The following is a 23,100-nucleotide window of genomic DNA, read 5'->3' on the forward strand; positions in this document are numbered from 1 at the left end:
ACTTTGTGGCATATGGAATCTTTTAGTATCCTGACCAGGGATTGAACCTGTACCCCTTGCAGTGGAAGCATGGAGTCTTAACCACAGGGCTACCTGGAAGTCTTCCAACAGTGTTTATTTAGTGACCTGCATCTTAGAGGAAAGCAGTAGTCCCAATCATAACCACACTCCAAATGCAGGCGCTGTGGTTGTTACTTTTATTTTTCAATAGTGCCTTTTGTGTTAGTTACTCAGTCATGTCTGACTCTTTGTGACTCCATGGACTATAGCCCACCAGATTCCTCTGTCCATGGAATTCTTCAGTCAAGAATACTGGAGTGAGTTGCCATTCTGTTCTCCAGGGGATCTTCTGGAACCAGGGAGCGAACCTCGGTCTCCTGCATTACAGGCAGATTCTTTACCATCTGAGCCACTGGGGATTGTCATTTTGAATCTAGTGTTTTGTGAATACACTTGACAACGTCTTATTGGAGGATTCTTCACTCTAGTGACAGGGGTGGACTGGAGCACAAATCAGGAGATTTTAATTTTAGTCCTGTCTGTGTGGCCTTGGGCAAATCACATCAGCTCTCCAAGTGTGTTTCTTAAGCTTCCTCAGGGCCCTTTTTCAATCTATGAGTGGAGAGTTTATCACAACATCTCATAGTCTCCTGGAGCCTTGGGCTTTGTGGGTGTGGTTGGAGCTACGTGTGGGCAGGTGGCCATCTGAGTGCATGGAGGTGTTTGAATTTCTTTGCTGAGCCGCCCTCCTCCCTTTTGGCTGCTGTGTTCCAGGTCATCTGAAGACTTCTCTTTATATCCTAGATGCCATCTCATGACTCATCTCTTTCCTTCACAGAGACCTCCTCTGCCTTCCTGCACGGATAGGTCCTTCTTGCCTTGAGCTGCCCATTAAGTTACTATCACAAAGCAGCATTGGTTTTCCCTCTGTTGACCAGAACAGCATCTTTCCCCAGGACAGTGTCTACCACTTGGCAGAACCCATAGCTTTCTGTACACTTTATGGTATTAGAAATGCTACTAAACGTCTGTGCATGTGTGCTAAGTTGCTTCAGTTGTGTCTGACTTTGAGACCCTATGAACTGTAGCCCACCAGGCTCCTCTGTCCATGGGATTCTCCAAGGAAGAATACTGGAGTGAGTTGCCATGCCCTCCTCCAGGGAGTCTTCCCAGCCCAGGGATTGAACCCTTGTCTCCTGAGGCTCCTGCATTGCAGGTGGATTCTTTACTGCTGAGCCGCTAGGAGAGCCCTACTAAAGGTTCATTGCAGCTCAAAACAGAATACCAGGGCTCCAGTTTACTTCCTGCCTCCCTCTCCCCAGCTTAGGTTTCATGAGCACATGGGGGACTAACAGGTGGAGTAGGTATGATTTGTTCCCTCTTCTTGATTATATTTTTTCCCCATAACAAAGACTTAGAGATGAGGAGTTATCATGGCTTTGTTCATGATAGCCCCAAACTGGACATACCCAAGTATCCATCAACAAGTGCATGAGTGAATAAACTGCAGTACATCTGTTTAATGGAATACTAGTCATCAGTAAAAAGGAATGAACTATTCTTTTTAATTTATTTTATTGAAGTATTGCTGTATTACTTTCTGATATACAGCAAAGTAATCTAGTTATATGTATGTCTAATAGTTTGCATGTGCTAGTCTCAAACTTCCAGTCTATCTTTCCTCCCCCACCTGCACCCTCTTTGACAACCACAAGTCTGTCTTTATAAGTCTGTTTCTGTTTTGTAGAAAAGTTCCACATATAAATGACGTCATGCATTATATTTATCTTTCTCTTTTTGATTTCATATGATAATTTCAAGGTAGCTGCGATTGGCATTATTTCTTCCTTTTTTATGGCTGAGTATATTCCATTGTATATAAACACCACATCTTCTTTTATGTGTTGATCTATCAGACATTTAGTTTGCTTCCATACCCTGGCTATTGTAAATAGTGTTGCTGTGAACACTGGGGTGTGTGTATCTTTTCGAATTATAGTTTTGTATGGATATATGGCCAGGAGTGGTATTGCTGGACCATATGGCAGTTCTGTTTTTAATTTTTCTTTTTTTTTTTTTTGAGGAACTTTCATACTGTTTTCCATAGTGGGTACGCCACTGTGGAGATGAACTATTGATCTACCTAACAACAGGGATGACTCTCAGAATAATTATGCTCCATGAAAGAAGCTAGAAAAGAAAGAGTACACAGTGTTTGAGTCCATTTATATAACACTCTAGAAAATGCAAACTAGTCTATAATGGCACAAAACCAATCAGTGGTTGCTTGGGAATTGGAGGATGAGAACAGGAAGGAGGAAGTATGAAGGGGCAGGAAGAAAGTGGGGGATGGTCAGGCTGAAACATAATTTTAGTTTTACTAGAGGCATTGGTCATAGTAAACACCTTCTTCCAACAACACAAGAGAAGACGCTACACATGGACATCACCATATGGTCAACACCGAAATCAGATTGATTATATTCTTTGCAGCCAAAGATGGAGAAGCTCTATACAGTCAACAAAAACAAGACCAGGAGCTGACTGTGGCTCAGCTCATGAACTCCTTATTACCAAATTCAGACTTAAATTGAAGAAAGTAGGGAAAACTGCTAGACCATTCAGGTATGACCTAAATCAAATCCATTATGATTATACAGTGGAAGTGAGAAATAGATTTAAGGGACTAGATCTGATAGATAGAGTGCCTGATGAACTATGGACAGAGGTTCATGACACTGTACAGGAGACAGGGATCAAGACCATCCCCATGGAAAAGAAATGCAAAAAAGCAAAATGGCTGTCTGGGGAGGCCTTACAAATAGCTGTGAAAAGAAGAGAAGTGAGGGAACCCTCTGACACTGTTGGTGGGAATGCAAACTAGTATAACCACTATGGAGAACAGTGTGGAGATTCCGTAAAAAATTGCAAATAGAACTGCCTTATGACCCAGCAATCCCACTGCTGGGCATACATACCAAGGAAACCAGAACTGAAAGAGACACATGTACCCCAATGTTCATCGCAGCACTGTTTATAATAGCCAGGACATGGAAACAACCTAGATGTCCATCAGCAGATGAATGGATAGGAAAGCTGTGGTACATATACACAATGGAATATTACTCAGCCATCAAAAAGAATACATTTGAATCAGTTCTAATGAGATGAATGAAACTGGAGCCGATTATACAGAGTGAAGTAAGCCAGAAAGAAAAACACCAATACAGTATACTAACACATATATATGGAATTTAGAAAGATGGCAATGATGACCCTGTATGCAAGACAGCAAAAAAGACACAGATATGTATAGCGGACTTTTAGACTCAGAGGGAGAGGGAGAGGGTGGGATGATTTGGGAGAATGGCATTGAAACATGTATACTATCATGTAAGAATCGAATCGCCAGTCTATGTCTGATGCAGGATACAGCATGCTTGGGGCTGGTGCATGGGGATGACCCAGAGGGATGTTGTGGGGAGGGAGGTGGGGGGGAGGTTCATGTTTGGGAACGCATGTACACCCATGGTGGATTCATGTCAATGTATGGCAAAACCAATACAGTATTGTAAAGTAAAGTAAAAAAAGAAAAAAAAGAAGACGACGAGAAGTGAAAAGCAAAGGAGAAAAGGAAAGATATAAGCATCTGAATGCAGAGTTCCAGAGAATAGCAAAGAGAGATAAGAAAGCCTTCTTCAGCGATCATTGCAAAGAAATAGAGGAAAAGAACAGAATGGGAAAGACTAGAGATCTCTTCAAGAAAATTAGGGATGCCAAGAGAACATTTCATCCAAAGATGGGCTTGATAAAGGACAGAAATGGTATGGAACTAACAGAAGCAGAAGATATTAAGAAGAGGTGGCAAGAATACACAGAAGAACTATACAAAAAAGATCTTCACGACCCAGATAATCATGATGGTGTGATCACTCATCTAGAGCCAGACATCCTGGAATGTGAAGTCAAGTGGGCCTTAGAAAGCATCACTATGAACAAAGCTAGTGGAGGTGATGGAATTCCAGTTGAGCTATTTCAAATCCTGAAAGATGATGCTGTGAAAGTGCTACTACACTCAGTATGCCAGCAAATTTGGAAAACTCAGCAGTGGCCACAGGTAAAGGTCAGTTTTCATTCCAGTCCCAAAGAAAAGCAATGCCAAAGAATTTTCAAACTACCACACAATTGCGCTCATCTCACATGCTAGTAAAGTAATGCTCAAAATTCTCCAAGCCAGGCTTCAGCAATACGTGAGCCGTGAAGTTCAAGCTTGTTTTAGAAAAGGCAGAGGAACTAGAGATCAAATTGCCAACATCCTTGGATCATGGAAAAAGCAAGAGAGTTCCAGAAAAACATCTATTTCTGCTTTATTGACTATGCCAAAGTCTTTGACTGTGTGGATCACAATAAACTGTGGAAAATTCTGAGAGAGATGGGACTACCAGACCACCTGACCTGCCTCTTGAGAAATCTGTATGCAGGTCAGGAAGCAACAGTTAGAACTGGACATGGAACAACAGACTGGTTCCAAATAGGAAAAGGAGTACGTCAAGGCTGTATATTGTCACCCTGTTTATTTAACTTCTATGTAGAGTACATCATGAGAAACGCTGGACTGGAAGAAACACAAGCTGGAATCAAGATTGCCTGGAGAAATATCAATAACCTCAGATATGCAGATGACACCACCCTTATGGCAGAAAGTGAAGAGGAACTAAAAAGCCTCTTGATGAAAGTGAAAGTGGAGAGTGAAAAAGTTGGCTTAAAGCTCAACATTCAGAAAATGAAGATCATGGCATCCGGTCCCATCACTTCATGGGAAATAGATGGGGAAACAATGGAAACAGTGTCAGACTTTATTTTTTTGGGCTCCAAAATCACTGCAGATGGTGACCGCAGCCATGAAATTAAAAGACACTTACTCCTTGGAAGAAAAGTTATGACCAACCTAGATAGCATATTCAAAAGCAGAGACATTACTTTGCCGACTAAGGTCCATCTGGTCAAGGCTATGGTTTTTCCTGTGGTCATGTATGGATGTGAGAGTTGGACTGTGAAGAAAGCTGAGCACCAAAGAATTGATGCTTTTGAACTGTGGTGTTGGAGAAGACTCTTGAGAGTCCCTTGGACTGCAAGGAGATCCAACCAGTCCATTCTGAAGGAGATCAGCCCTGGGATTTCTTTGGAAGGAATGATGCTAAAGCTGAAACTCCAGTACTTTGGCCACTTCATGCGCAGAGTTGACTCATTGGAAAAGACTCTGATGCTGGGAGGGATTGGGCGCAGGAGGAGAAGGGGACGACAGAGGATGAGATGGCTGGATGGCATCACTGACTCGATGAATGTGAGTCTGAGTGAACTCTGGGAGTTGGTGATGGACAGGGAGGCCTGGCGTGCTTTGATTCATGTGGTCACAAAGTGTTTTACATGACTGAGCAACTGAACTGAATTGAGGGGCAGGGGAGTGGTCATTCTGAGCAATGATAGGATTGCCTGTTATCTCCCCTCACTGTTCATGGTGCTTTAGATTCTCCGGTGGCCAATGAGGGAGGAGTTGGAGAAGGGAATGGGAACTTTTACTCACCTGCAGCTGTTTGTCCCTGTCTCCTGGTGGCTCTCAGTCATGACTGGTACCTGGGCACCAGCTCTTTGTGGCCTCCTTTTGCAGTGAGATCCCTTCGATTCTGGGAACCTCTGGACTTTGGAACCACACATTCCCTCGTGTGGACCTTAAATTCTGGCTGACCTTGGCCATCATCCTCCCTTCCCCCAAACTTCTCCTCTCATCGGGATGCCCTTGAGGTTCCTGTCTCTCTGCCACCCCTGCTTTCCATCCTGTTTCAGCAGGGACCTTTCCAGGTGCCTGGAGCTACCTACCAGCTGCTCTCCCAGTGCCTCTTGTTCCAAGGGAACCCATGTCCACTGGTCCCTCCATCCTGGATGTGCAGGCAGTGTTCAGCACTGCCCTCCTCACCTGCCAGCCCAGGCCTTCTGCCCTTGGTCCCTGCACACCTCCAGCTGCTGGGATCACAGACAGAACAGCAGCTGCCTTATGCCTCCTGGGTGTAACATGAAACATACCTGGCATCTGGCTTGGAGGGACAGTGATGTCAGTTATTATGTAAGGTAGACTGTGAGGTTTCTGTTGGAAGGCAGGGTTGTGGGAGGGTAAAAAAGGACAAGTTTTAGAAGATTCTTTTGGACCCCCTCCACTCCTCCGCCCCACGCCACCCCAAATCTATTTTAAAGTGATTTGTAGAGCATTAAAAACACACGTGCACACAAAGCAAGCATTTTGAGACACTTTTCCCAGCAGAGGGTGCTCTGGAGTATAGATTCTGAAAACACATCACATCCCTTTAGCAGGGACTAAAGAGAAAATTCCCAGCCTCTTTGTGATATACAGCTGAATCCTACACTGAGGACCTAATTCTGTTGTACCTATTCTTGGGGGAAGTTAGGCGTGGGGGAGGTTTGTTTTTTAACAAAGGTAATCCCTTGGGCTTCTCTGGTGGCTCAGTGGTAAAAAATCTTACCAAGCAGGAGATATGAGTTTGATCCGTGGGTTGGAAAGATCTTCTGGAGAAGGAAATGTCTACCCACTCCAGAATTCTATGGACAGAGGAGCCTGGTGGGCTACAGTTCATGGGGTCACAAAGAGTCGAACGTGACTGAGCCACTGAACAACAAATACAGATCTTAATGTTTATCACATGTCTGCATAAACCATCTTCGTATGTTCACTGTGATCCCTAGTAACTAAGATATGCATATACAGCTGACCCTTGGACAGTGTGGGGGTTAAGGGTCCTAATAACTTAATCAGATTATTAAGTTAATATCCTAATAACTTAAAAACTTTATATATATGGCTCCTCCATGTCCACTAGTTACATTCACAGATTCAACCAATCCTGGGCTTTGCCTCTCTGTCGTATTTACTGTCGAAAAAAATCTGTGTGTAAGTAGAGTCGTCTTACTCAAGGGTCAGCTGTGTTTGTGTACACGTTTGTATATTTTACACATATGTCAACATGTAAAATCATTACCTAATGCTTAACTCTTTGTGGGTGCTCAGAATGTGCATTTCTGTACTCCCCCTTCTGCTGAGGTTCATGCACATAAAGATCCTGCAGACGCTGGTGTGCCCAGCATAGTCCTATAGGGCAAGCACAGTCAAGTCCAGTGTTCCTCAGGAAACTCTGCCTCACCTGCCCCTTTCTTGTTGGATAGTTTTGGGCTTGAGCATTAACTGTTCGGCGGCTCTCTTCCTGGTCAACGCAGTTCACGTATTTACTCCCCAAATACCTGGAAGCCCTTACCCTACGTCCACCACTGTGCCAGGGTAAGTGGTACATAGGAGCAGAGATGGGCAGGCTCTGGCCCTGATGGAGGATATTTGTAGTAAACTACACTAAATAAACAGTTTTAAGTTGACAGAGAGGCTTGGGGTGGGGGGTGACCCACGACAGATTTCCCATCATGTTCAGTTTGTGTGTCATTTTAAGGACACCCTTGTCCTCTTGACCTTAACTTGGGCGCTTGAACCTGAGGCTGCCGGCATATGTACTGGTTGTTGGCCCTTCGTCCCCTTGTGCTGTCCCAGGGGGTGCAGTTTCCCTGGCTCCTGAAGACGGATTCCGTCTGTTCATCTCAGGAGAAGCGGTCCTTGTTTCAGTGCCAGGGGTACTCGTGATCGGACCGTGTGTGTCCAAGACTCACCGCTCTCATCCTCTCTTTCACTGGTACTGCATGAAGCAATAAGCTCCATCATGCTGCTGGACGCTCAGGGCAGAGCGTGGTGGGGAAGCAGGAAGCCAAACTAAAGACCTGGATGTGAGAAAGGCTGCAGGGGGCACTGCTCTGAATTCATGAAACAGCTCCTGATAGGGGAGAATTGTTTTTGCCTTAGAAAATTGGATTTGTTGATCATCACTTTTCTCAGCTTCTCAGCTGCCCGCATCGCACCCCACCCCCACCCTACAGCTCAGTAGGGGAGAAAAGAGAACAGGCGATTCTTATATAACCAAGCTTACATGCCAGAGAAACAGTCAGGTAGATGAGAAAGAGGGACTATAACATGTTGAGACCTCCATTGCTCATTTTACTTTGAATGTGTTTTCTTTTCTTAGAATGTTCTGATATATCTGTTTCTGGCATACCCAACAACATATTATAGAGTGCTGGGGTTTATTTCTTTTCTCCCTCCTCGCTGTGGCAGCACCCAGTATTGGGAAAGCTGATTTCAGGACTGCCCATTCGAAATGTTTATGTCAGTGTTCATCACACTGCTTACGAATGACTACCCTGTGTGTCTGCTGCTGATACTGTCTCCTGTTTTTATAACAAATCCATAGTGAGTCCCATAAATGAAAAGCCATCCCTTTAGGTGATTAGTTTGACATTTGAAAGTTTTCCTAGATTATGTTTTGGAAACATACATAATATTAAAGAGAAGTTGTTATGATTCACAACTACTATGAAAAGAATCCAAAAGAGTCTATGAAATAAAATTGATAATTTTTGCTCTGAGAGGAACATGGTTAGCTCTCAAATGCTATTAAAATCCATTGTCATTCCTTTTGTTAATTTCCCAGGCAATTTTAAGTCTCACTGCTTTTTAGTGTACTTTTCTTATACATACAGTTAATTCTTTCTGGTAATATATAAAAGACTTTTCTCAATTTGAAAAAGTATATATACTTTCAAGTTATGAAAAAACTTCCTCCACCCTCTTCTTATTGGTTTCTAAGTAGAAAAAATTATATAAAGAAATGTCATGTCCATGAATATTTGGTTATTAACACAAGACTATGTAACCATGGAAAATTCTGAGAGAGATGGGACTACCAGACCACCTGACCTGCCTCTTGAGAAATCTGTATACAGGTCAGGAAGCAACAGTTAAAACCGGACATAGAACAACAGACTGGTTCCAAATAGGAAAAGGAGTACATCAAGGCTGTATATTGTCACCCTGCTTATTTAACTTATCTGCAGAGTACATCATGAGAAACGCTGGACTGGAAGAAACACAAGCTGGAATCAAGATTGCCTGGAGAAATATCAATAACCTCAGATATGCAGATGACACCACCCTTATGGCAGAAAGTGAAGAGGAACTAAAAAGCCTCTTGATGAAAGTGAAAGTGGAGAGTGAAAAAGTTGGCTTAAAGCTCAACATTCAGAAAATGAAGATCATGGCATCCGGTCCCATCACTTCATGGGAAATAGATGGGGAAACAATGGAAACAGTGTCAGACTTTATTTTTTTGGGCTCCAAAATCACTGCAGATGGTGACCACAGCCATGAAATTAAAAGACGCTTACTCTTGGAAGAAAAGTTATGATCAACCTAGATAGCATATTCAAAAGCAGAGACATTATTTTGCCGACTAAGGTCCATCTGGTCAAGGCTATGGTTTTTCCAGTAGTCATGTATGGATGTGAGAGTTGGACTGTGAAGAAAGCTGAGCACCGAAGAATTGATGCTTTTGAACTGTGGTGTTGGAGAAGACTCTTGAGAGTCCCTTGGACTGCAAGGAGATCCAACCAGTCCATTCTGAAGATCAGCCCTGGGATTTCTTTGGAAGGAATGATGCTGAAGCTGAAACTCCAGTACTTTGGCCACTTCATGCGCAGAGTTGACTCATTGGAAAAGACTCTGATGCTGGGAGGGACTGGGGGCAGGAGGAGAAGGGGACGACAGAGGATGAGATGGCTGGATGGCATCACTGACCCGATGGACGTGAATCTGAGTGAACTCCGGGAGTTGGTGATGGACAGGGAGGCCTGGCGTGCTGCGATTCATGGGGTCGCAAAGAGTTGGACACGACTGAGTGACTGAGCTGAACTGATATAACCATGGAGTCCAGAAGCTCTAGCATAAAACAGTTACGAGCTTTTTTTTTTGAAAAGGATAATAAGTTTGATGAAAGTGCACATATTCTATATATATGTAAATATTAGTTATGTGTCTTAATGTTTTGGAAGACAGTTTTGGAGATAGTTTAAAACATTAAGGTCGAGAGTTTAAAACATTAAGGAGTGATCATCTGTCAATTTTCTCTTAATATGAGGTGCGTGAAGAAAAGCTTTTGGCTTATTCAGGTCATCTGGAAAGCCCAGCTTTTTTTTTTTTTCTACTATATTGAGACTAAAAATAACCAGATTCATCTTCTTCAGGATTTTTATGCTAGTAATAATAAGTTTATTGTTTAAAATAAAATACAAAGATCCTGTTCTCTAGAGAAATTGCTATTATCAGTGTATTAGTTTCATTTAACACTTATTTCTGTTGATTTCCTATTTTTTTAAAAAAGCCTCAAATGAGCTAGTGGTAGAAATGTTGACTTCTTGTGAACACAGTGCAGCTTGACCCAGACTCTGGTCTGAATGGATCACGGTGACACCTCCATGAGGTATTCACTGAAGAAATTTCATAAAAACCTATTATTTGGGACGAGATTCTCTGGAGGTTTCTCCTGGTTCCTGCTTATTTGTAAATTTCATGTTTGCTGGCAGCTGACTGTAGGGATTGTATTCCCGAATGTGTTGAGTCATGTGTGCGTTGGAACAGCACATGTGAGTCTAACAGAATAAAGTATAAAATACATACACCATTGAATATTTTGTGTGATGTCTGTCAAAGGTTTCCTTGGTAAATATTACTGCCTCAGTTCAGTTCAGTCGCTCAGTCGTGTCCGACTCTTTGCGACCCCATGAATCGCAGCACGCCAGGCCTCCCTGTCCGTCACCATCTCCTGGAGTTCACTCAGACTCATGTCCATCGAGTCCGTGATGCCATCCAGCCATCTCATCCTCGGTCGTCCCCTCCTCCTCCTGCCCCCAATCCCTCCCAGCATCAGAGTCTTTTCCAATGAGTCAGCTCTTCACATGAGGTGGCCAAAGTACTGGAGTTTCAGCTTTAGCATCATTCCTTCCAAAGAAATCCCAGGGCTGATCTCCTTCAGAATGGACTGGTTGGATCTCTTTGCAGTCCATGGGACTCTCAAGAGTCTTCTCTAACACCACAGTTCAAAAGCATCAATTCTTCGGTTCTCTGCCTTCTTCACAGTCCAACTCTCACATCCATACATGACCACTGGAAAAACCATAGCCTTGACTAGACAGACCTTAGTCGGCAAAGTAATGTCTCTGCTTTTGAATATGCTATCTAGGTTGGTCATAACTTTTCTTCCAAGAGTAAGCGTCTTTTAATTTCATGGCTGCAGTCACCATCTGCAGTGATTTTGGAGCCCCTCAAAAATAAAGTCTGACACTGTTTCCACTGTTTCCCCATCTATTTCCCATGAAGTGATGGGACCGGATGCCATGATCTTCATTTTCTGAATGTTGAGCTTTAAGCCAACTTTTTCACTCTCCTTTTTCACTTTCATCAAGAGGCTTTTGAGTTCCTCTTCACTTTCTGCCATAAGGGTGGTGTCATCTGCATATCTGAGGTGATTGATATTTCTCCTGGCAATCTTGATTCCAGCTTGTGTTTCTTCTAGTCCAGCATTTCTCATGATGTACTCTGCATATAAGTTAAGTAAGCAGGGTGACAATATACAGCCTTGACGTACTCCTTTTCCTATTTGGAATCAGTCTGTTGTTCCACGTCCAGTTCTAACTGTTGCTTCCTGACCTGCATACAGATTTCTCAAGAGGCAGGTCAGGTGGTCTGGTAGTCCCATCTCTCTCAGAATTTTCCACAGTTTATTGTGATCCACACAGTCAAAGACTTTGGCATAGTCAATAAAGCAGAAATAGGTGTTTTTCTGGAACTCTCTTGCTTTTTCCGTGATCCAGCGGATGTTGGCAATTTGATCTCTGGTTGCTCTGCCTTTTCTAAAACCAGCTTGAACATCAGGAAGTTCACGGTTTGGCTTAAAACCACAGTACACACAGTTAAATTTTCTCAGTGAAGTAATGTGGCTTCTTTGATGAAAGTATAAAGTCTGATAACCCCATATTTTATGCCCTTCCTTTTGATAATTGGAAATGCACATGGCAGCTATTATTGACTGGGTGTCCCTCTTCAAAACCAGAAACCACCACTTTAGAAGGTTTCCTTTGAATAGTATAAAATATGTCAAGATGAGAAACCAGGTGAAATGATGCCTTGCATGGTATCACAGGTTAGGTTTAGTGGGAGTGCTTTGAAAACATCTGCCTATGCTGGGGACAGAGAAGCCTGGCATGCTGCAGTCCATGAGGTTGCCAAGAGTTGGACACGACTGAGTGACTGACTGATGGTGAGGAGTGAAGGTCGAAGGGGGAGAAGTTGAGTAAGTCATGACAGGGTCTTCAGCCAGTCCTACAGGGAGCTCCTGCTGCTGCTGCTGCTAAGTCGCTTCAGTCGTGTCTGACTCTGTGCGACCCCAGAGACGGCAGCCCACCAGGCTCCCCTGTCCCTGGGATTCTCCAGGCAAGAACACTGGAGTGGGTTGCCATTTCCTTCTCCAATGCATGAAAGTGAAAAGTGAAAGTGAAGTCACTCAGTCGTGTCCAACTCTTTGCGACCCCATGGACTGCAGCCTACCAGGCTCCTTCATCCATGGGATTCTCCAGGCAAGAGTACTGGAGTGGGCTGCCACTGCCTATGAGCTAGGTTATTAGCCCTTCAGCATTTGCCTAACGAGGAGTGAGGGATTTGGGCTTTTGTACCTCTCTATGCATGTGGCATTTACCCAGAAGAATATATGCTTGGGAGGACAAGGCCCTGAGGTTCTCAGCTGAGTGCTGTCTGCTCCCAGCACCGTGCAGCTAGGGGAATGAGTGCTTCAGCAGGGTGCCGCGTCCACTACGAATGCTGCTGTCTGTGAGGTGTGTACTTAAGAATGAGTATGTTAGGTACAGCTCTCTGAACCAGAGACTATGCCATCATAGCAGTTGTGAGAATGGAAAAAGTCAAGCAACCATTTTTAGAGGAATTCTGCTCTCTTTAAAGAACTAGAGACCATTCCTTCCCTGAGACCTTTTCCGATCTCACTCTTCTTTCCAGCACCCCTCCCTGTTAGATTTCCAGTATTAGTATTTAGAGTATTGCTTTATATCTGTGCGTGAATGTGTGTGTCTGACTTTCCCACCTGAGCCCTCGATCTCAAAGCCCTATCCTGCTCTGATCTGTGTGTTCTAGAGCCTGGCTCAGCTGCAGGAGACTCTCCGTAAATGTTGCTTGAATAAACAGCTTCAGCTCTGAGTCCCCTAAATAGTAGATGCCTGTGGTTGGTGGCACATGTTAAATTGTGTCTTCAGTAAAGGGGATGGAAAGTTACCTGGCAGTGGATTCTCCTGTTAAAACCAGCCACCATTTATGACAGTTTTATCTTCAACCTCATCTACCCCAGAGCAAGGGAGGATGGCTTTTGGCTTTGTTTTTTTATCTTTCAAGGTCATCTGGTTATGGATAATGAATAGCTAAGTACCGGCAGATTGCCAAATATTTTGTACCTTCCCTAGTGGCTTAGATGGTAAAGAATGTGCCTGCAGTGTGGGAGACCTAGGTTCAACCCTAGGTCGGGAAGATCCCCGGAGAAGGAAATGGCAACACACTCTAGTTATTCTTGCCTGGAGAATTCCATGGACAGAGGAGCCTGGTGGGCTGCAGTCCATGGGATCACAAAGAGTTGGGCATAATTGAATGACCAACACACTTTCTGTGAATACCACGTTCTTTATACATTTGAATTTTTCTTGTTCCAGATACTTTTATCAACAAATATTATTAGATATTAATAACATCAATAGATATTATTCCTGTCTGTATTAATTAGCATTTTCTAAAGATATTTAACCAAATTCAACAAATGGCATCATACAATTAGAGTGTCAAGGTAACTTGTGTCTAAAGGGAAATACACTTTTTTTAAAAAGAATTGTCAGTAGTAAGAATGGTAAAGAGTTTTAGCTTTCAGTTGGTGTTGTTTGAAATATAATCAGTGGACTTAGTATCAACAAATGTAAATATTTTATTTATAGTAGTTCTTAGAATTTTGTTTTTCTTAAAATTTATTTATATAAAAGGCAGATTTTCATGAAATAAAATCATTTTGACTTAAGGAAAATTTGCTTAACATTATATGAACATAAAGTGAAAGGAAGCTGTAACTTAAGAATTACATATTTCATAATCGGTCAGGCTAGCATTGTTGCACCCCTGTTGCAAAAAGTCAGTGGTTTTGAATGAGATTAATTGATTCCAGAGAACATGGTTTTTCTTCTGATGTCATATTGTTTAAAGGAAAACAGTGTTCTGTGAACTGGAGTTTATTCTGTTCATGAAGGCCTGATGGGACCCTTGGCTCTCCTGCTTTTCTGTTTTCCTTTTATCTGGATTTCAGCAAATTTGCTTTCTGCTCTTGAGATTTAAGGTCTCCTCCTCAACCAACAGTATTTTTGTCTTCCCCTCCCAGTGATTCCCAAAATTCGGTTTTTTAAACTGTCTTGAAATAGTCTGAATGTGAGGCGGTGGTTGGATATGCATTGTTACTGATTATATTTTGGTGTAAGAAGGTATTTCCTAATGTATATATTTTGGGGGCACCAATGACTTATAAATGCGTGAGCATTTGAAAATTCAGAGTTGTTTGCAGTTGAGCATATTTGTTTAGTGCCTATGAAATATCTGAGTTGTAAGGAAGAGAGACTGACTTAATTGGCATCCCAACAGCAATTCCCTTGGAACTTCCTGCCTTAGATTAAATATAAACTGCTGCAGCCATTTAGTGCAGCCAGAAATACCGAGAAAAACTCATTAGATGTGCTTGAGACAGCTGTCATCGAAGGTTTGGTGTGGTTCTTGCAGTGAGTTTTACTGCCCTGTCATTCTGTTGGCTGAATCGCTGGCGCTGAATTAGCCATCATTTATGATTGATGTAGCATGACTCTAAGCACTAAGCTGTAAGAGTCTGTCTTTGTTTAAAGGACAAGAGAATAAAAGTATGAAATATTATTAATGAGGCTGCTTTCCATTACATTTAATAAAGTGACAATTGTGATGTTGCTAATGATATTCTTAATAATATAGGACAGTTTAAAAATAAGGTGAAACTGAATTTCTGGACACTGGTTTATTGGCTTTGTATATGAAAAACTTAAGGAAAATATATAAAAGACTAGAAACAAGAGCATTTAACTTACAGGCCAGTCAATGAAGGGGAAGAGTTTATGAAGAAGTTTATCTTAATTAAAAGTTTATATTAATACAGTATAAAAAGGAAATGAGAAGGGAAAAGCAAGTTAACTAGAAGGTTAAAAGTAAGATGTAGAAGCAATAACAATTAGAAAGACAAAATACAGGTTCTTAGATTGAGTTTTCAACTCAGATATTCATTTTGAAGAAACCCACTTAAAGCATAATGACAAGTAATTTGGATGGAGGATGGAGAAAAGAATTCATGGAAATCATAAATGTATATGCAGTTTTTCCAAAACGATATGACAATCTTTGAAAATACTCTAAGAAGCCTAGACAGAGATGGAGAGAGTGTACCTGAATCATTTGGCCTCTTGTGTAGCTTGTGACCAAAACTCATACAAGAAAATGTGATTCAGTTTCTAGGAAAGGAGACTACTTCAGAACTTAGACAAAATGTCACAAAGAACAGCCACATTAAACATTTTCCGAGAATCTTTGATCAAACTATACTTACTTGGAATCCCACTTCTGTTTTACAATTACTGATTACCTCTGTGCTTTAAAACAGTTTTTTTTTTTTTTCCTGAGAAAAAGATGTTTAACATACAGTGTGCTTAAAAATGCTGGATGTTTTAGACACATACAGCTATTTTGATTAATTTATAAATGCAGAAGAGACCTAGTTGACACTTGATTTATAAACCTGCTGATAGAAAGTGGATGGACGTTTCCAGAGAGCTGGAATCTAATTCCTTCAAGTCTAAAAGCTTGATGCTACTTTTAGTAAGTAAAACCCTAAATTATCCTACTGTGTAATAAGATAAAAACTATGTCATTATTAGGTTTTTTTATGAATCATAAATATTTTCTTTTTAATTAGTCCTCAATTACACGTTATTAATTTTTACATCTATGTATTTTAAACATATGATAATATACCCTAAAAATGTATCCAATAAAGAATTAAAAATGAGTTAAATATAATGACAAGTTTTTGCTTCTGGCCGTAAGTGTAACTGGTACTGGGCTAGCCCTGCTACCATAAACAGGTAGAAAACTATACAGAATGGAAAAAACATCTGTTGGAGATATTGCTCTACAGGTATCGTAGGACTGTAATCTGTGAGAGAGATGTTCTCCTACGATAGCCTCAGGTTTCTGCCTGGAGGAATTTTCTGATTCTGGCACAAGGAAGAAGAACCCCCAGGATACTGCAGCCTCACTGGATTAGGGGTCCAAAGATCCAAATTGAGGAAGAGTGAGGCCCCTGGAACTTGCCGGCACAAAACCAAAGGAGGGGAACCACCCATTAAGAGTCCTGGGAATCTTCTTGGTGTCCCCCTGAATCCTAGACTGACTGTTACGCCATACATGCATAGACCGAGGCTCCATGATTCAAGCTGTGAACAACCACCAGGAACTTGTAAGCTGACAACTACTAGAGATTTAACAAATGGGAGATTTTCACATTCTAACCAGTTAAAGTGGAAAGGACTTGTGAACAACCAGGGTATTCAGCAAAAACCCCAGAATGGCCCATTCATGCTTTTGCAGTATGACTGGAGACCTGCCGCAACAAAGCTTGAAAATAAGCCTTGAATGGATCAAGCTGATCTATAAAATGAACAGCCTCAAAACTTTTTAAAGAAGGACCCCCCCCCCAAAAAAAATCCAGATGGCACTCAGAATGTTCAAAATCCAACTTTAAAAAATTACTGGATGTGTAAAGAAGCAAGAAAATGTGACTTATAACCAGGAGAGAAGTTAGTTAATAAAACAAATCTAGAAATGACAGTAGTAGAATTAACAGATATGGACTTTTCAAAAGCAATTATGAAAATAAATTTAAAAGGATTTTAGCAAGTGTTAATGTAAATGAACAAAGAAACAGAAAATATAAAAATAACCAAGTATTTTTCTGGAAGTGAAAAATAAACTATCTGAATCAAAAAATTCTCTACATAGGCTTAATAACAGATTAGATACTATAAAAGAAAATATCAGTGAATTTGAAGACAGCATGTTGAAGCTAAGCCATGGAGAGGGGGGAAAAAAATTGAAACAAAAACAAACACAGTCTCATTCAACTGTAGAACTATACTAAGTGACCTAACATGATGTATTTGAAGTCTTAGGGTAGGGGTGAGGGGATACAAAAATTATATGAGGAAAAAGCAGCCAAAAATGTTATGAATTTGATTAGATAGACAAATCCAAATATTCAAGAAGCTCAACAAATCTGAACGAGATGACTCCAGTTAAAGTAAATTATCAATTTGCAGAAAACCAAAGACAGTAAGGAAATCTTAAAAGCAGCCAGATATGAAAACACATTATACATAGGGAAAAAAACATAAGGAATGACTTTATCTGAAACAGTGACAGTCAGAAGACAGTGGAAAGACATCTTCTTATGAAGCCTGCCTTAACTGCCATATTTAAAACCACAGTCTGTGCCCACACACCCTGCCTCCCTTACCCAGGCCTGTTCATGGGTTAGTATGACATCTACCATTTTATGATACACTGCATTGCTGTTGTTGGTTAGTGGCTAAGTCATGTCCAACTCTTTTGCAACCCCATGAACTACAGCCCTCTAGGCTCCTTCTGTCCATGGGATTTCCCAAGCAAGAGTTCTGGAGTGGGTAGTCATGCTCTTCTCCGGGGGATCTTCCCAACCCAGAGATCAAACCCGCATCTCCTGTGTCTTCTGCATTGGCAAGCATCTTCTTTACCAGTTGCGCCACCTGGGAAGCCCCAGTTTATCTTTAGCACTTAGGAAAACGTCTTGTGCATAATAGCTGCTTAGCAAATATTTATTTTATGAGTAAATGAAAGGATAGATGTTGTTGGTAAGTGCATTAGTTAAAGTTCTCCAGAGAAACAGAACCAATAAGATATTTGATATATCTTATATACATATAATATATATAATTACATATATATTTAACATAACATATATTAACATACAATATAATTATATATATTACAATATATCTTACATATATATATAAGATATACAAATATCCTGTTGGTTTGTATAGGGGCTTCAACAGTGGCTTAGTGGTAAAGAATCTGCCTGCAGCTCAGGAGATACGGGTTCAGTCCCTGGGTCGGGAAGATCCCCTGGAGAAGAGCATGGCAACCCTCTGCAGTATTCTTGCTGGGAAAAACCCATGGACAGAGGAGCCTGGTGGGCTGAAGTCCATAGGCTTGCAAATAGGTGGACACAACTGAGCACACAAGATATATGCAGAGACAGATAAATTTTTTTTAAGGAATTGGCTAACATGATTTTGGAGGCTTGACACTTCTAAAATCTACAGGGTAGGCTGGCGGGCTGAAGACCCAGGAAAGTTTCAGTTCAGAAGCCAGAGGCCACCTGCTGGCAGAATTCCTGCTGGCTGGGGGAGATCAGGCTTTTCTGCTAAGGCCTTTAACTGATTGGTTGAGGTGCATCACATTATGGAGGGTAATCAGCGGTACTCAAAGTCCACCAGTTTAAATGTCAACCTCATTCAGAAAAACACTTTCACGGAAACATCTAGAATAATGTTTGACCAAATATCTTGGTACCATGGTCTAGCGAAGATGGCGCATATAATTCACCTTCAGAATAGGATGTGGAAAATAACTGATAGATGAGTGTAAGTCAGTAAAATCACTTAGGAAGATAATTTGGCAACATCTGGTGAAGTAGAATCTGTGCATATTGTATCACTGAGCAGTTTTACTTGTAGTTATGTACCTTAAGAAACATGTATATGAAGGCACAAGTGTTGCTTGTAAGAAGGACGAAAACCACAAATAAAGAAAATGGAAATGATCTAAATGCTCATGTGTAGGAAGGTGAATCAATTATAGTGTTTTCCTAGAGTGGAATGTTTTACCTCAGTTAAAACCAGTGAAGCAAATATACATGTATCAACATAGATTAATTTTTAAAATATTGAATGAAAAAATTAGTTGCAAAGGATATATATAGTCTGATACTATTTACAACTCAGAATAGTGTTACTTGTAGCATTAGTATTTATCAAGATTCTTTTTGCTACCTAAGATTCTTCTGTTTAGTATTGTAAAAGATAGCTGCTGAAGCACAGCCTTTTATTTCTTCTGACTTGTGTATAGGGGACTAAAGATCCATGTAAAAAGTTGTTCATTTATTCAATAGAAACTTGTTAACATGAACATTATGAACCACAAATGAACTTTTGTGCATTCACACCCATTTTGCTAATTCTTACGTATTTAGTACAGCTTTTAAAATGTGTTCAGTTCAGTTCAGTTCAGTCGCTCAGTCGTGTCTGACTCATGAATCGTAGCATGCCAGGCCTCCCTGTCCATCACCAATTCCCAGAGTTCACTCAAACTCACGTCCATCAAGTCGGTGATGCCATCCAGTCACCTCATCCTCTGTCGTCCCCTTTTCCTCCTGCCCCTAATCCCTCCCAGCATCAGAGTCTTTTCCAATGAGTCACCTCTTCGCATGAAGTAGCCAAAGTACTGGAGTTTCAGCTTTAGCATCATTCCTTCTAAAGAACACCCAGGGCTGATCTCCTTTAGAATGGACTGGTTGGATCTCCTTGGAAATGTGTAATGCATGATAAAAATTCAAATTTAGGTTATTAATATTCAGAATGACATTGCATGTATTTTTCATTTAAAGAATAGACTATTTTTTAAAAACTTTTTAAAAAGCACAATTGTCATAGAATATTACATTAGTTTTAGGTGTATGACATAGTGATCCAACAATCAAATATATTACGATAAATGATCACCATGGCAAGTCCCATAGCCATCTGTCACCATACAAAATTATTACAGTGTTATTGACTATAAAGAATAGGCGCTAAGTAAAAGGCATTTTGAGTCATGACATTCAGTTATATATACTGATATTTTCAACTTAAATATTTCACTATGTTTTGTTAAAGTGATTAACTGCAAGATAAGTTAAAATTGATGTTATCTTTTTTTCTAACTTTCTTATCCAATCATAAGTTTGCAGTAAAGATACACCAGTGAATTTTTTTTTAACTTAATGTGTAACAGTGTTCTCACAAAAAATATATTCTACTAAGTTCCCTGTGCTGTTTTTGTTTCCCTTGTAGTTATCTGACGATGGTCGCTACGTCTTATTGTCGATAAGGGAGGGATGTGATCCTGTAAACCGACTCTGGTACTGTGACCTCCATCAGGAGCCCAATGGCATCACTGGTAAGCTGTCTTTCAAACACAGATGATTATTCCAGAGAGCCCCATTAAAAAGCAATTATGTTGGTCTTCTAATTGATTTCCCAGGAAACCTTCTTCTATTTAATCATGTCATCTCAGGTCTTATGATCTTTTCTTTTGATATTATTCCTTAAAATGAAAAAAAATTGAATGAAGCTCTTGTTGGCTTTAGCATTTTTTCTGTAGATCAAGGCTAACCAAATTTTTTGTATGTTTCTCTGTGTGAAAGTATCCTGTCTACATTGCAGATGAAGATTGTTCAGGCAAGCTGGCCCTTTGATCTGTAGTATTATTACTGCCTAGGTGTGATGGTGCAGACTGTCACGGGAAAGAGATCAGACACCAGTGACAATTTATCAGGCTAATATGTGATCATAAGACAGCTTCTCAGTGCTGGACACACGTGTAGTATTAGCTTAACTTGCTTCCTGAAACTGTTAGGTATCAAGATAGGACCAGCCAGTTGTGAATTCTGGAGATGGCTTATTTTAAATGTTGTTTTCCTCCAATATTTATATCATATCAGCACCATCATCAAGCATTAAAGCTTTTCAACAGCATTATTTACTGTGCTGAGAATTCCCAGACCCCAAAACTATCAGGGATATTAGCACCCAGTGCTCGAGCTCATGCTTAGTTGTGTCAGTCCTGTCCGACTCTTTGGGACCCCATGGACTATAGCCTGCCAGGCTCCTCTGTCCATGATATTCTCCAGGGAAGAATACTGGAGTGGGTTGCTATTCCCTCCTCCAGGGGATCTTCCCGACCCCAGAATCGAACCTGTGACTTCCTGCGTTGCAGGCAGATTTTTTACCACTGAGGCACTGGGGAAGCCCTTAGCACCCAGATAATGGCACAATTACCCCATATTCTGGTTAATATGAAATAAATACATTTTAGAGATGTGTATGTTCAGTCTCTCAGTTGTTTATGACTCTTTGTGACCTTATGGGCTCTAGCCCACCAAGCTCCTCTGTCAGCGGGAATCTCCAGACAAGAATACTGGAATGGGTTGCCATTTCCTACTCGAGGGGATCTTCCCAACCTAGAGACTGAATCCGCTTCTCTTGTGTCTCCTGTATTGGCAGATGGACTCTTTATCACTAGTGCCACATAGGAAGCCCCATATTTCAGAGATAGTTGACACAAATTTTTAAAATATACAATATTGTATTCATGTCTAATTGTTGATTAGATTCCCTCATTATTAGTATTTTATCTATATTACATTATGATCAGAAAATATGTACCATTTTACATTATTAATTGGGTACTGCATCATTTTTAAACTTCTTTGAGCAAGATCCATAAAACAAAAGATACATCCATTTTGATCTCATGAGTACTACATCCACCTTGATTTTTACATTCTCTGAGAGATGCACACCACCGCTCAAGAATCACTCACCTGAGTTGCAAGTCTAGCCCTACTCAGAGCTGAGCATGGAAGGCCGAATCTTAGACAAGCTGACAGATATTACTGTGCTGTAGTCCTGCCCACTGTTTACTGCTTGGACCTAGGATGGTAGAAGGGGCTTTGCCTTTGTCCAGTTTATCAAAAATTTCAGTTGCAGTGTCTTCCTCCAGAGAGCGCTGCTTTCATTTTTTACTTATTACTCCATTATATCTTTAAATTATTAGTAGGCCTGCTATTAAAAGATACACAAAAGATCTACAAATTGTAGACTTCCCCGGTGGCTCAGACGGTAAAGCATCTGCTTACAATGTGGGAGACCCGGGTTCGATCCCTGGATGGGGAACATCCTCTGGAGAAGGAAATGGCAACCCACTCCAGTACTCTTGCCTGGAGAATCCCGTGGACAGAGGAGCCTGGTAGGCTACAGTCCATGGGGTCGCAAAGAGCCGGACACAACTGAGCGACTTCACTTCACTTCAGGCCTGTTATTAAAAGATACAGAAATTGCTTAATTGACTCCAAATGCAGAGAAAAATCCACACGTTTGCACTCTGAACTATGTCTGTGTCCACTTTCATAATAAACAGTACTACTTTGAATGAGACTTAGCAAGTGCCAGTGCCTCTGTTTTCTTCCTGACCACTTAGGGTCCTTACCTTTTTTTCCCCACTACCTCTTTCTGCCCTATGTTTTCAGCATTTATGAGAAATTAATGAGGAGGGTATGATATGCAGAGATTGGGATTCCAGGAGGAAGGCAGTGTAGAGGTGCACTGGGCCCTCATAAATAAGATTCTAGTCCTTGCAGCCATGAATGAACATGAGGAATGAAAGAGGGAAGCATTTAAAAAAATCCTGAAGGCTATGTTCAGGTTGGAAGATACTTAGAGAATATGCCAGGTCCTGGCTTCCCTTCCTAACTTGATCTTTCCTTGACTTATGAGACCATTGTCTTTGTTTTCTACGTAATTTTTGTGTAGCTTAGGTGAGAAACCCAGCACAGAGTAATCACTCAATAAATTTAGCAATTATTGTTTTCCAAATTGTTCTCTCTTTTTTAAAAAAAAAAATTATTCTAGAGGAACTTTAAGATTATTTTGCCTTGGTCTGAACAAAACCCAGCTATATGTTTGACTAAGACTGTGTGTAAATCTTCACATTTATTTGGGACTGTACCTCTGAGTTATATAGGAAACTACATATTTCTTACTAAAGTTATTGCTAGGTGTTTTATATTTGTGAAATATTGATGGTTAGTGAATGTATCTGTCAAGGTTTAACAAGAGAAGTGGAACCAGTAG

The 23,100-nt window shown here is 40.9% G+C and overlaps 1 protein-coding gene across 1 annotated transcript in view; it reads left to right on the forward strand.

Annotated features, from left to right (window-relative positions):
- PREP (prolyl endopeptidase) overlaps positions 1-23,100 on the forward strand; it is a 141,900-nt gene that overhangs the window by 39,779 nt on the left and 79,021 nt on the right. Inside the window, exon 7 of the mRNA XM_052646028.1 lies at positions 20,260-20,365. Coding sequence (XP_052501988.1) covers positions 20,260-20,365 — 106 coding nt within the window. The remainder of the gene's footprint in view (positions 1-20,259; positions 20,366-23,100) is intronic.

Source organism: Budorcas taxicolor, chromosome 9 (genome assembly GCF_023091745.1).
Source record: "Budorcas taxicolor isolate Tak-1 chromosome 9, Takin1.1, whole genome shotgun sequence".
Taxonomy (NCBI): Eukaryota; Metazoa; Chordata; class Mammalia; order Artiodactyla; family Bovidae; genus Budorcas; species Budorcas taxicolor.